Source organism: Alligator mississippiensis, chromosome 4 (genome assembly GCF_030867095.1).
Source record: "Alligator mississippiensis isolate rAllMis1 chromosome 4, rAllMis1, whole genome shotgun sequence".
Taxonomy (NCBI): Eukaryota; Metazoa; Chordata; order Crocodylia; family Alligatoridae; genus Alligator; species Alligator mississippiensis.
Window position 1 is genome coordinate 109650273 of NC_081827.1, and position 14620 is coordinate 109664892.

The 14620-nt window shown below is 47.1% G+C and overlaps 1 protein-coding gene across 2 annotated transcripts in view; it reads right to left on the bottom strand.

Moving 5' to 3' along the window:
- Positions 1-9975, bottom strand: part of MKRN1 (makorin ring finger protein 1) — a 40422-nt gene extending 30447 nt beyond the window's left edge. For both annotated transcript variants that reach the window (XM_006268209.4, XM_014608673.3), the window contains exon 1: positions 9799-9975. In XM_006268209.4, the coding sequence (XP_006268271.3) occupies positions 9799-9953 (155 nt within the window). In that variant the 5' untranslated portion in view covers positions 9954-9975. The remainder of the gene's footprint in view (positions 1-9798) is intronic.
- Between the last annotated feature and the right edge of the window lie 4645 nt (positions 9976-14620).

The window sequence follows — 14620 nt, forward strand, 5'->3', positions numbered from 1 at the left end:
CAGATACTCCCAAATCCATTGACAGACATCCTACATGCAGATCCAAGCCTGGAGGTCTTGGAATTCGGATGCCCTCATTTGATCTTAGCCCACAAGAGGCCAAGAAGCATTAGGAACATTTTTTTTAAAGGGAAATTTTGTGTCCCCCAAGTCAAATCAGCCAAATTACTTCCAAATCTGAGAGTCATTCAAGAATCATATGTGGCCCTACCAGCAAACATCCTCCACCCCCACCTGCAGCTTCACACTTGGGACTTCCAAATCCTGTGGTAGACATCCTACATGCAGGCCCAAGCCCTGAGGCTTGGGATTCAGGTGCCCCTGAGTTTTGCTTGCCCTCAACCATATGGTCACAGGAGCAAACTAGGGAGAAGTCTCCTATTTCCATAAAGTCAGTATATAGCCAAGATCTTCCTACTGGAAGTGAAAGTGGGAGGCTAATTATACATTACCTCAGACAAGTTACTGCCCCCTGCCAAGAAAGTGGCCTTCTCCTGCAACTAGGAAAACCACCTTAGCGGTCATGGTATTTCCCTTGCCAGGGAAACAAAGCAATAGGAACATACCACAGCGATAGGTTAGTGCAGCCCATCAGAACAAAACACGGTAGTGCCCATTAAAGCATGGTCCCCCTCACTGTCAAGACTTTTTCCAAGTCATGGTGAGCCACTACAGCGCATAATTTCAACTTCCTCTTCACCCCCACAGCTCAGCTGCACCTTTCTTCTCCACTTCAAACAATTTCTGCTTCTTCACCAGCCTTAAAAGCCTACCCAACATCACAAAACCAGGCCCCAAGCAGGTCATCCAGAATCCCTCTGTTACTCCTCTCTTAGCCTGGTGCATTTGATTAGTGAGGCCCCACCCCCATGAGGCAAAACCAGACCAGGCTGCCCTGCACCTCATCTGCATTAATTTTTGAAGCATCCCAGGAACCATAACAAGAACACTGGCTGCAGTCATCAGTGGAGGGCTAATTAGCACAAGGATCCTTGCCAGGGGAACAGGGTTGCAGGGGCCTATTTAGAGTACATGTACACTGAGAAGTGCTGAGCTGGAGTCATAATGTCTTGAAATGCTGTTGATTCTGGTGCAGCCTTTGGCTTTGGATTAATATCATGCACAGTTTATACTACACATCAGTTGGTGACAATGTGCTGCTTAAAAGTGTGTTTATGGAGGACCTGTGCTAAATCTTGTAGCAGTTTCAGAAAGAGTAACATGCATCAATTCTGGATGAACTAAGTGTACAAGTACTATATGCAAACTGTTACAGCCACATTTAAATTAAGTTTACTTTTTTCAGGTTTGCTCCTCACTTCTATGTGCACAGAGAAAGCAGTGTCTGACAGTAAGGGGAGGAGAAAGGAGAGAGGGAAGGGGGTGCCAAGGGAAAATTTTTTTTTGGGGGGGGGGGGGGAGCAGAGAGCAAAAGAGCTACCTGACCCCCAGATTTATTTATTTTCCCTACTATTGTTGGAACAGAACAAAGTCAAGGCAAACCTCCGATAATTAGGTTCTATACCTAGAAAATTATAACAAATTTATAAAATTTTCCATATATAGAATCTAATTATTGAGGGATTATCTTATAAATCAGGGTCATCTTGTATTAGAGTAAATATAGTAATTTAAAGAGTCCAGGTCAGTCACGAAATTGCCCTGAGAATCTACTATAGTCACTGCAGGACTTTGGTAAAAAGATGTAGCCATCTAAAAACCAGTAGGGATACAGAATGAATTTAATAAGGATTAAAATTCTCATTCTCTTTTCAAACAGAGGATTTAATTAAAAGATCAAGACACTGAGCTGCTTTTTTTTTTAAAACCAGCTCCTTTTAACCAATTGTTTAAGATTTTTCTTCATTGGACTTTATTCAGATTCCAAAAAGAAAACATTGCATTTTATTCAAGCAATTATGCAATTTCAATAAAATCCAGTTCTCAATTCAGAAAGATACCAAAGTATTTACCTAAGCCTTATCCATAAGTTTCCCCCCAAAAAATGTGTCCTCCTTTTTTCCAGATCTTTGATTACCAACTTCCAAAAAGTCTGTGCTGCTTTGTTATAAAATGAATGAATCTTAAAACTATAAGATTGGCTCTATGCCATACATCTCAAGAATCACCATATTTTTACAGGCTATGAAAGAATTCACTTAAGATAAAGTTAGAAGTTTAATTCTTCCTTACATAAAGAACCCTAAAAGCAAGAATTTAATTGAGTGCTACCTTTTATTCCAACAATGCTGTTAGTCCAATAGAGTTGGACAAACTATTCTTCTTCCTGGACTACCACAGCTACAACATAACTAACTAGGGGTGCACCGATAGAGATTTAGGGGGCCAATATCAATAGCCGATTTTTAAGGAGGCATATCAGCAGATACTGATCCGATTTCCGATACGGCTGCATCCAGTTGGTAAGTCTACTGTGGTGGATGAGGGGACGAAAGGGGTGTGGGAGGGGCAGATCAATTCCCCCATGGTGAGGGAGAGAGAGTGGGACTGGAGTAGGCACTGCCCCGCTGAGGCAAGGCAGGGCACAGGACGGAGCCACAGCTCATCCAGGGGGCACAGAGAGGGGCAACAGCTCCCACATCTGCATGCACCCCAGGAGAGCATGGGGATGGGCGTGTGTCCCCAGATCTGTGGAGGGCGAGCTACAGCTGCAGGCTGGGGCCAGGGGCTGTGCCGCACTCTTCTCAGTGTGTGGGGAGGGCCTCGGCTGCACTTGGGCGGGCAGAGACGACGCTGGGAAGGGGGCTACAGCGAAATTTGGCGTAGCTGAAGCTTCCCTGTAGCCCCCCTCCAGCATTGCTGCTGCCCACCCCAAGCACAGCATGGCCAGCCCAGATTGGTCCCCAGCTTGCAGCTGCAGCCTGCCCTGCCCAGCCCAGCCCAGATCTGGGGGCACACATCCTCCCCCAACCCATGCCCCACTGGGGTGTTCACAATGGCAGGAGCTGCCCCCTACCCTGTGCCTCTCAGACAAGCCACAGCTCCAACCCATGTCACACCCCGGCTGGGCAGCACCTGCCCCAGCTCCTCTCCCACTCCCTCCCTCACCATGAGGGGGGGCACTGATCTGCCCCACCTCCCCCTGCCCCTTCCACCACAACCAACTTACCAGCTGCCTGCATCTCTACAAGTTGCCAGGCTCCGCTCCTCACTGCCTATGTGTTGCATTGCAGCTGCACACATGCACAGGCATTTATCAGCAACATCAGGCCGTTTCCAACATGGTCAATTTTCTTTATATCAGTGCCAATCAGATATCAGACCGCTGTACTGGTGCACCTCTATCACTAACTGAAGAAGGTCTTGCATTTGAAAGCTTGTCTAACAATCCCAACTATGCAGTGTGTCCATTAAAAGTCATCACCCAAATAAATTACTGCCTCTCAAATTTGGATGAAAAAGCATTTCTCAAGAGTTTAAGATCCAAAGAAGTTTCTTCTTGAGATAAGTGAACAAACTCTTCTGTCAAGTCTTTCACAATGCATGGTACAGATTCAGACTTATTTTACTGGAGCCAACATTAAATTTAGAGTAAGACACATGCCTTTTGCTACTCCAATTAACAAATTAGGAGGTACATCATTTGTTAATTGGTAGAGGTGTGGCCCTCTACGTAAAAGAGCAGTACCCATCCCTGCAGGTCACCTATGACAGCAGGGAAGGATCCCTTGAGACCCTCTGGGTCAGGCTACAAAGGTGACCGGGAGAGGGAGACCTAATCGTGGGAGTTTAGTACAGGCCTACCTCCCAAGATATGGTGAGCATTTGAGCACTCTCAGGAGAACTGACAGAGGCAGCTAGCCCTAAAGACAAGATTGTCATGGGTGACTTCAACTACCCAGACATCTGTTGGGAAGACCATTCAGCCGCCTCCCGCAGGTCAGCCTACTTCCTGGCAACAACATATGATCCGTTTCTGACACAGGTTGTGGAAGGGCCTACCAGGGGCAAGACCACTCTGGACTTAATGCTGGCCAAAGGGGAAGACATCATAGGAGACCTGAGGATTGGTGGTACTCTGGGCAACAGTGACGATGACCTGATAAGGTTTACCATCCACCATAAGACTAGGAAGTTAGTCACCAGAACTCCTGAATTTCAAGAAGGCAACTTTTGGCAAACTCAAGAGGCTCGTTAGACAGGCCCTCTACAACTGGCATTTGGACGACCTGGGTGTGCAAGAATGATGGTGCTTCCTTAAAGAAACAATTCTCATGGCTCAGCTATAGGCCATTCCCACAGAGGCAAAAAAGCAGGAAGAGAGCCAGGAGACCTGCTTGGCTGACCAGCAATATTAGGAAGTTATCAAAAAAAGAAGTGTATATACAATGGAGGAACAGCTCAGCAGCCAGGGAGGAATACAACTGTATTGCCAAGGCCTGCAGATACGAGACAGAGAAAGCTAAGACAGGCCTGGACATCAAACTGGCAACCAGTATAAGGGAAAACAAAAAGTCTTTCTACAGATACATATGGAGCAAGAAAAAATAAATAAATAAATAAATAAATAAATAAATAAATAAATAAATAAATAAAATCAGGCTCCACTGTGAGACCTCTACTGAATACCCAGGGGCAGCCCACAGTCAATGCACACAAAAAGGTATAACTCCCGAATACATACTTTCCATTGGTATTCCTGAAACCCAATAGGGGCTGCTCATTTTACCAGAGGCCCAGGGAACAAGAGGAAGGTAACAACATACACAAAATCAGCCCAGAACAGGTGAAGGATCTTTTAAAACGCTTGGACATCTTCAAGTCCGCTGGACCACACGACCTGCACCCAATGGCCCAACTTATAGCAGCGCCATTGGCCAAGCTATTTGAAGAGTCATGGAACTCAGAAGTGGTCCCAGATGACTGGAAGAGGGCCAATGCGGTGCCCATCTTTAAGAAAGGGAAGACTGATGACCCCGCATACTACAAGCCAGTCAGTCTGACCTCGGTCCCGGGTAAAATCTTTGAAAAGTTAGTTCAGGAGGCCATCAACTACAAGCTGCTAACCGATAGGGTGCTAACCAGCTACCAGCACTGCTTTGTTGAGGGCAGATCATGCCTGACGAACCTTGTATCCTTCTATGACTTGGTCACTAACCATCTGAACAAAGGACAGAAGGTTGATGTCATTTACTTAAACTTCAGTAAAGCCTCTGACTCCATCTCCCACGGGATTCTCTCAAACAAACCGGAGAGTCCTGGGCCGGACCAGTCTACAGCGAGGTGGGTGGACTGGCTCACAGGCCACTCCCAGAGAGTGGTGATCGATAGGATGGCCTCATCCTGGAGGGTCGTCTCCAGTGGCGTCCCCCAGGGATCGGTGCTCGGACCCAAGCTATTCAATATATTCATTAAAGATTTGGATGAAGGGGTAGAAAGCACAATGATTAAGCTCAAAGATGATATCAAGCTCTAGGGAAAAGCAGACACCAGAGGATAGGGCAAAGATCCAGGAGGACCTTGACAGACCGGACTTATGGGTGGAAAGAAACCAGATGAGGTTTAACAGGGAGAAGTGCAAGATGCTTCACCTAGGTGGGAAGAACCCTCACCACAACTATACAGTGGGTGGTGGCCTACTGGCTGGCACAACATCTGAATGAGACCTGGGGGTCACAATCGACTGGAAGATGAATATAACCCAACAGTGTGACAAGGCCAATAAAACTCTGGTGTGCATCAGCCGCTGTGTGGCCAATAGATCCAGGGAGGTACTCCTCTCTCTATTCAGCTGGAGTACTGTGCCCAGTTCTGGGCTCTGCACTTCAAGAAGGACATGGATAAGCTTGAGGGGGCACAAAGAAGGACCACCCATTTGATTAAGGGCATGGAGGGTTGGCCCTATGAAGACAGACTTCAGGAACTGCGGCTGTTCAGCCTGAGGAAGAGACTTGATAGCTGCCTACAAGTGCACCTCAGAGGGAAGCATCAAGAACTAGAAGATTAACTATTCAGGAGGGCACCCCAAGGGATGACGAGGACCAATGGGAATACACTAATAGAGAGTAAATTCAAGTTGGATATAAGAAAAAACTTCTTTGTAAGAGTCACCAGAATCTGAAACACACTCCCAGCAGAGGCAGTATAGTCGCCCTCCTTGAAGGTGTTCAAGACAAGGCTGGACAGGCACCTTGCCACGGTCATCTGAGCCCAATACTTTTGCCCATGGCAGGGGACTGGACTTGATGATCATACAGGTCCCTTCCGGTTCTATGATTCTACACTAAAAACCTATAAATGTGTGTTATTTACTTGTTCTTCAGAAATTAATATCTTGTAGTTTCTTTATGGAAGCCAAATGGTCCCCTATATTTTCAGTCTACTCATCATCACATAGAAGTGCATGAAGTGAAGTGCTGCATCCTCTAATTAGGTACACTCTGTTGGACAGGATCCCAGAATCCAGAACACACCTGTCTCCTCTCAAGAGAATCACATGAATAGAAAACTAAACAAGTTTATCTAGCACTGAGATCAGGCAATAGGAATACAAAAAACATACTGTGCCCCAAATTAGTAGTGTAGGCTGGATGTCAAAATCTGACTTCTTGCTCATTCAAGGATTTCAGGAATCTAGGAATCCCAAATTCCTCCGAGTTCATGATCACAGATATCCAGTCGTCAATTACATAAAATAGCCTATACTTTGATTAGGTATCTGTTAGTGAAATGGGCTGGCTATGAAGATCCCCACAGCTACCCAAAGAATTCAGGGTAAGGAATTTCAGACTGATGCCCAGCTGTGATAAGTTATCAAGTCTCATCTTCACATTCATTGTTTAGCCGTCTGAAAAGCTTATCAGTTAGGCCTAGGCGACTGACACTCACAATGGGTACCATTCCTTAAGTCAAATGGTTTTGTTTTTGTTACACCAGGCCTTGTAGTGGACCCCAATTACCAGCTGTATTCCTACAGACCACGTCATCACCTAACCAAATACAAGGAGCTCAATATTCAAGGTTCATTCACTGGCAACTCTACCAAACTTGTATGAATGACTGCCCCCACAATGCTTACAATGAATGGCCCCACACTGCTTACAGCCAAGATATCAACCCCCCAAAATTAACACTATTCAGAATACTAAACAGTAGTTATTCCAAACCAAATTCAACAGTATAAGTCTAAGACAGTCAGCAAGCTTCATAATACTTCCAGGCAATTAAATTAATATTATATATATTTGAGACTCTGCACTAACAAAAGAGCAGACAGAAGAAAATATAGACATTACACAGTTCAAAGTTAGGGCTTGTTCCCTGGTTCTCTCAAGTAGAGATATTCCAAAAACAACTGGGAAGGGAGAAAGCAGCTGTATCATTGTAGTTTGGAAGGAGGTAAGGGAAACTGGTTTAATTAATTCAGCACAGAACTCATCAAAAAAATAAAAATCAGAAAAAATGAGGTTTCTATACAACTTTACATCAATGAGATTAAGCATTCACATCAATCTCTCCACAGATCTTCTTTCAATTTTTGACAGCCTGATTATTGCTAAAGTGTTTTCTAGTGCAGAATCAGCATTCATTTCAGAACAGCAGAATCAAAAAACATGAACTATTTCTTCTTTCCTTGCAATGGGGAAGAATCAGAATTACACTTTCTGTTATATGAATTTTCATTAAATCAGAATTAAAATATTAAAAATAAAAGGAGCAATGTATGCATAAGTGTTCCTATACCTGGTGAGGAACATTATGCTATGCACTTTGTTTATTGGAATGCAACTCTAAGCACACCAGGTCAGGAACCAGTATTTATTTTCTGTAAGATCATACACATTTATACAACTATTGTTTACTAGGAATTCAATACTGTGGACAGTAAACAAATTTATCTCCTGGTGTAAAGTATGAGCACACAGCATCTAATTTAACTGCTGCGCAGAACCACAAACTACACTGATACAGCTGACATCTTAAAAGTCTAATTATTTTGTTTTGTTTTTGCAATACCCATCATACTTTTTGCCAAGAGGCTAGAAGACTCTGGAACCAACTTCCAAGAGAAGTGGTGCTGGCTCCTACCCTGGGGGTCTTTAAGAGGAGGTTAGACGAACACCTTGCTGGGGTCCTTTGACCCCAATACTTCTTTCTGCCATGGCAGGAGGTTGGACTTGATGATCTGCTCAGGTCCCTTCCGACCCTACCAACTATGAAACTTAGCACCAGGCACAAACCTGGATTCTCAGACTGCTGCAGCATCCAACTACTCTTCAACAATTGTCTACTGTTGGCTAAGCCAACTGAAATCAATTATTGCTCTGGTCACCAAGTTGTTTCATAGAACACCCGCAATACAGCTTTCAAAAATCCCACCCTGTAAACTTTGCAATACAATGCTCGTGATCAGCACATTTTAGTATACCAAAAAGTCTCAGCAGCGTGTGTCAAACTTCTCTGCATTTCTGATGATCTCGCATAAGTAAAATATGCTTGAAGCAAAAGATCAAGAGAAAAAATTACACAGTATGCAGCACATCTAAATAGACTAGAAAAGGAAGAAATTACATCAATCTCATTCTATTTGTAGCCTTCTCTCATACCTCGCTCATACATAACTTTGACAGTTCAGCCAAAAATCCACGGCCTCTACAATTCAAAATAATAGAACAGAGAAGGTTGATCTCCATCATTTTACACTTCCTGTTCATATCTTCTTAAAAACATCCTTATGAGTCTTCCATATGGTTTGCCCCTCAAACTTATTCACTAACAAGCACAAACCAACCCAACAAAACACTGGTGGCATCTAACCATGAACCACCCAACTGGCTCAGCTATAACTAAGGACCTATCTAAATCACAATGGAAGATCGTGGCGCAGCAATGCCTTTAATTTTTGCAGCGTGCTCCCCTCCATCCAGTGACCAAAAGGCAATTACTGTTGTGGTTTTTGCTTCTCAGCCACTCAGAGACAGGGAAGTATGCAGTGAAAAGAATTGAGATTAAAGGCAATGCTGCACTGCAAACTTCCTGCAACTTAGGTAGATCCCAAACTATAGCCTTTCCTTGAAGTAAACACCCACTGATATGCTTCAGAGGTGCTCACAATATATCACTAGTATTACCATACATGATCCAGGTCCAGCTCATATCATACATATGAAAAGTTTTTGCAAGCTCAACATGAATCATGTATCAGGTCATATTTCTTCCCAGTGGTCCAGCCCAATTCCTCTTCCACAGCTCCCACCTCTATAGGGCACCCTACTGAGAAGCTGAATATTATTATTATTATACATAATCTAATCTACAAGATGCAAATCAACCCTGTCTTCACCTCCACTAAAAGCCAACCTCTACCAACCCCCCCCCTCCCCATATGAAATAACCACACTGCAGCATTTACTACTTGGAAGCAGATTAAATTAACTGTAAATCAAACATTTTTTCCCAGCCCGATTCCTCTCCCACAGCTCCTACACCTCATTTATAAAGGCAGATGGGGTACTGCATCAGTCCAAGCCTTCCCCATTTGGGAAACCTGCCCACGGGGACCACTCTCCAGCTCCCTCCACCTCTGCTTCCAGATCCCAGCAAGGAGTCGGCTTCCCGCAATGTGAAGCTTGGGGAGTGGGGGCAGGATTGCACACCCAGCCCAGGCCAACACACACACAACTGGAAACGATTCCCCTTAAACGCGCGTTAAACAACCACGCGCGACGCACGCTGATGCCGAGCCCCTGAGGTCAAGGCGTGTGCGGGCTTCAGCCTCCCGCAGCCGCCGGGGCCGGACTGACCCGCAGGCCCCTCACGGAGCCGGCGACGCCTCACCTGCAGGTGACTTGCTTGGTCCAGCCGCCGCCGCCCCCACCTGCGCCCGGCCCCGCGGTGACTGGCGGCGGCGCGGCAGCGGGGCTGGAGGCCGGGGCCGCCGCCGCCGCTCCCGGGCCGGCGGCTGTTGTTCCGGGAGCCGCAGCCTCCGCCATGACTGTTTATCCTTCGGAGCGGCGGCACCGGAACTTCCGGGAGCGCATCCTTCCGGCCGGGGAAAGGGGGCGGGCAGGGCCAATGGAGTCAGGACTCCCCCTCGGCCCGCTCGCAACGTGCCCCGCCCCCTGCGTTGCGCCCATTGGCGGCGCGGGCGAGCCTGCACGGAAGAGCAGCGCCGATTGATGGAAAGGCACGCTCGTCACGCCCAGGACGGGTGGCCACGCCCCCAGTGGGTGGGGCGGCGGCTCCCTGGTTACGCGCCGGGGAATGGGCGGGGCCTAAGCTGTTCGGCTACCTCGGGGCGTCGAACGCGGGGGGGGGCTGCGCACGGCACCAGCTGGAGCGGGCACCGGCTGCGGTGTGCTCCGATTGTACAGTAATTTCCGTATTCGTGCCGTAATTGCAACCCTTTCAGGATAATAATAATAAATAATAATAATAAAAGTGCTCAAAATGTGCCGTCGTTTTCGAGGTAGCTCATTGATGCAGTGGGTGCAAAACCCCAGTTGCTCTCAGGGAGTCTTCATTGACTCTTTCTTTTTTACATTTAAAGAAATGTGTCATGTTCCAAGCCAAGTCAGCCGAATCGAGTCCAAATCTGTGAGGGGGTCCAGAACAATAAGTGGCCCTAGAACCCGCAAGCATCCTCCACCCCCACCAGAGGCTTCAGATATTTCCAGCATCTTTTGGCAGACATCCTATGTGCAGGCCCAAACCCTGAGGCTTGGATGCCCCCACGTTTCACCTGCCCTCAGCCATAGGGCTACAAAAGAAAGCTAGGGAGCAGCCTCCCATTTCCATAAAGTGGGCTTTAAGCCCCAACATCTTGGTAGGTACTGAACTGCGCCAGAAGAACAGCTATCCCTGAAAACTTCATTGACCCAGGAAATCCATAAACCCAGGAAAATTCAGGAAATTCATAAACCCAAGAGTTTTCATTGACTCCTGGATTTGCTACCACTCCTTTGTTACAATGGCTTGAAATAAAAACATGCTGTAACTCTGCAGGCCTATGTCTCACCCGCTCACTGACAAGTCACAGTGAGCAGCATAAAGGAAATAAGATGACGAATCTGCATGCATATTTGCATATTTTTCAGTGTACAATAGTTTTTCATCAAACACAATAATTTGGAGTTTCCAATACAATAATTTCCTAGTTAAGAACTGGCAGCGCTGCTCACGACCCAGACTGGCCGTAGCAAGTGCTGCGCATGCAGCGTGGGGGGTCCCAGATTGGCCCTGTGTGGGGTCAGCGTTGGGGGCCGGGTGACGTAGCTCCATGGCTGGATTTGGCACATAGCCTGCATCTCTGATCTCTGCCAGCCCCGGGGTGTGGGAACAGGGTAGTACCAAACGGGCTGGCCAAAATGAGAAGTGCTAGAGAAGATAAGTTCAGAGTTGAGGGCGCCCAGAGAAGCAGAAGAGAAGTATCTGTGCTGCAAGAGGAGAGAGCAGATGCAACTGCATTTATGGATGTCCCATCTGTTCAAACAAAACATTCCTATTTTGGGGTATTTCACTGAGGGAAACCAAAGCATAGAAAAAGAGAAGCTAGGGCAAAGATAAGACATGCAGAAAGGCAGAAGGAAAGGAACAGAAAGCCCAGACCTGAGCCCTGGGACTTGAATAAAAAGGGGCCTTGGTGTAAAGATGTTTCCTCCCAGAGACAACCCAGCAGGAGTGGGACCTGGGGCAAATCAGGCTGTGCAGGGCCTTGCTCTGGACATGAGGAAGCTGGCGATGGATTCAGCAGCGGTGGGGAGGTGGCAAGCGGCTGGATGTGAAGCTGGCGGCAGCGTGGAGTCGCCGCGCCACTCTGCCCAGCTCCCCAAGGCTCCCCAAAGCACAGGGCCCGGGGCAGCCGCCCTGATTCCCCCCTCGCCCCCCGTCCGCCCCAGGGACGGCCCTGTTTCCACCACAGCAGGTGTGTCTACATGTGTATTAATACACTTTTCCTAATGCTCATTAGATTTACTACCTCCGGGCACTTTTACACATGCTTTGGGGGTGTTGGGGGGGGCACACTCTAATTAGAGCCACTTAAATTAAAGCACTGCTGTGTCTCATGTATCAGTGTCCCCACGCTTAAAAATGGTGGCGGGGGTGCTTATATTACATCTCATTCGATCAGCTTTAGTTCAAACACCCCTGCTGCCATTTTTAAGCACAGGGACGCTGATAGATAAGACTCAGGAGGCTGCTGGAGCACAGTAATTGCCACGCTCCAGCAGACTCGATTAATCAAGTCTGCTCCAACGTGCTGAATTCCAGCGTGACAGAGCAGCCTCTGCTCTTGAGTATAGGCGCCCTCCAATGTGAGGTACTAAATAAAGGTGCATTAGGCTGCCCTAATGTGCAGTAGTGCAAACGCATGATTTTTAGGTGAAGCTTAATGCACAGTATAGGCAACCACTGCTTAGCGCTCTTAACTGGTTCCAGAAAAACTGAGCACTAAGTGAAACAGCGTTAAGTGAAACCCATTTCTCCATACGATTTCATGTAAATAAATATAATTGGTTCCGCACAACCTGCTAGCCCAGACCCCACACTCCTGCTGCCCCTCCATCAGATTGCTTCCGGCGCAGGACGGTGTCCATGCCCCACAGGTGAGTGCATGATTGGAACAGGGCACGGGCTGCAGCCCAGGGACAGGGGGAACTCCACAGGCTCAGCCCCACTGCAGCCCAGGGCCGGGGGACAATGCGCACGTGCCCTGCCGCCCCAGGCCCTGTGCTCACACCGCCCCGCCAGCCTGGGCCCCATGCTCACACCCCCTGCCCACCTGCCCCTTCTTGCTGCCATCACCACTCTTGCCCATCTGCCCGCTGGCTGCGGGCTCCTGCCATACTCCTGCCACCCCACCCTGGGCCCTGCTAGCCCTGGCCCTGGGCACCAGCCCGGGCTCCATGGTCATGCATCCCCCTGCTCCCCCTGCTCCCCCTTCTCAACGCCACCAGTCCTTCCCACCAATTCCAGCACCACGTGCAGGAGCAAACCCCGCTCTCCCGCTGCCTTGCTCTGAGCTCACGCTGGCTGTCACTTAACTCTTCACTCACTGCTGCTGCCGCTGCTGTTGCCATTGCTGCTTCACCCCAGCCCCGCACTGAGCATTATAATGAGACACTCTGCACACTAAGTGAAACCAGGTACATATTTTAAATGAGCGTTATAATGAAACTGTGGTAAGTGAAACCGCGTTAAGCACTGGTTGCCTGTAGTCTATTTTACCATGCATTAGCATAATGGCTGTTTTTTACATGATACTTTAATGCGTAGTAAAATAGGCTACTGCGTGTTAAAGTGCATGTGTAGACACACCCAGTGAGGAAAAAAATACAGACAAATGAAAGCAAAATTGTAAAAGGAGGTAACTGACAACATCTGCTTAACAAAGCTGTAAAGTCAAGAACAAGATGGATGAAGAGTGAAAAGGAATGATTGGTACAGGAGAGAAGTAGTTTACAAACTACACACAGTAAAATGCTGTTCATGGTATGAATACGTGGTATGAACATGGTAGGAATATGGATTCAAGAACATGATGTCAAAAAGGCTGTTTTTAGGTAATTTCCTGAGAAAGGAAAGGTTACCAGTGGGATGGGTGCTAAAATATAAGAGTCATCAAAGCATTAAAAGGCAGTAGCTGCATGGCAACTTCTCTGTTTCAAGGACCCAGATCCTCAAATGTATATAGGCACATAATTCCTTTGAAATCAATGTGATTCAAGGTGATTTCCTTATTCTTTCTCTTTCTCTCCATTTGATATTGGCCGGAGCTTTCTGAATCCCTTACAGAAAAGCACCACCAACAAAAACTTACCAAAGGCCTCTCAGCCATGGCAGCAGCTGGACATTCCTGAGCAGTGACAGCAGCAGGCATGGCAAATTAAAGATGGAGATTTATATGTAGGTCCTTTCCCTAGAGTTCTGGTACTAACTGCCTTCAGTTTAGAATCTGGCCAGATGGCTCCCAACTATTAAACTTTCCTCTCTGTGACCATCTCCAGTGATCAGTCTTTTTTAATTCCCCACCCCCTCCTACCAGCTGCCTGTGTCCCTAAAACATCGTTCCCCGCATGTCCCGACTTCTTTGTAGTTCATTGCTACAAGTCTTAAATGGGGGATCATTCAACAATGAAGTAACTCATTCTGTTACAGGCAAAATTAGGCAGCAGCTTTGATGCTGGAAAAAAAAGTGAAAAGAGGGTTGTTCACTGAGTTTTGTTCACAGAAGTTCATATTTTCTTCGTAAAAGATGTAACACTTTTACTTCAGATATCTGAGGTATGACAAGAAGCAGAAATTTACCTTCATATGACCAGCATAGTATAGTGGCCCTGCACACTTCTGTTTCAGAGGCTTACTAGTGGCCTGGTTGAACAGCTAAGCTCAGTCTTGACAGCCGCACTTACTCACATGCGGTGAGCCTGCTCCAACGCGCGGGAAATCCAGCGACTAATCAAGTATGCTGAAGCACATAAATTGATGCATTCTGGCAGTCTTGCATGTCACATGTACCAGTGGCGCAGCGTGTCTCCACGCTGAGAAAATAGCAGCAGTGAGCTCTGAAATAAAACACGTTCAAAGTGCTTTACTTCGAAGTGCCCCACTGCCATTTTCTCAGTGAACAAACATGCTGCGCTGCTGATACAAGTGACAC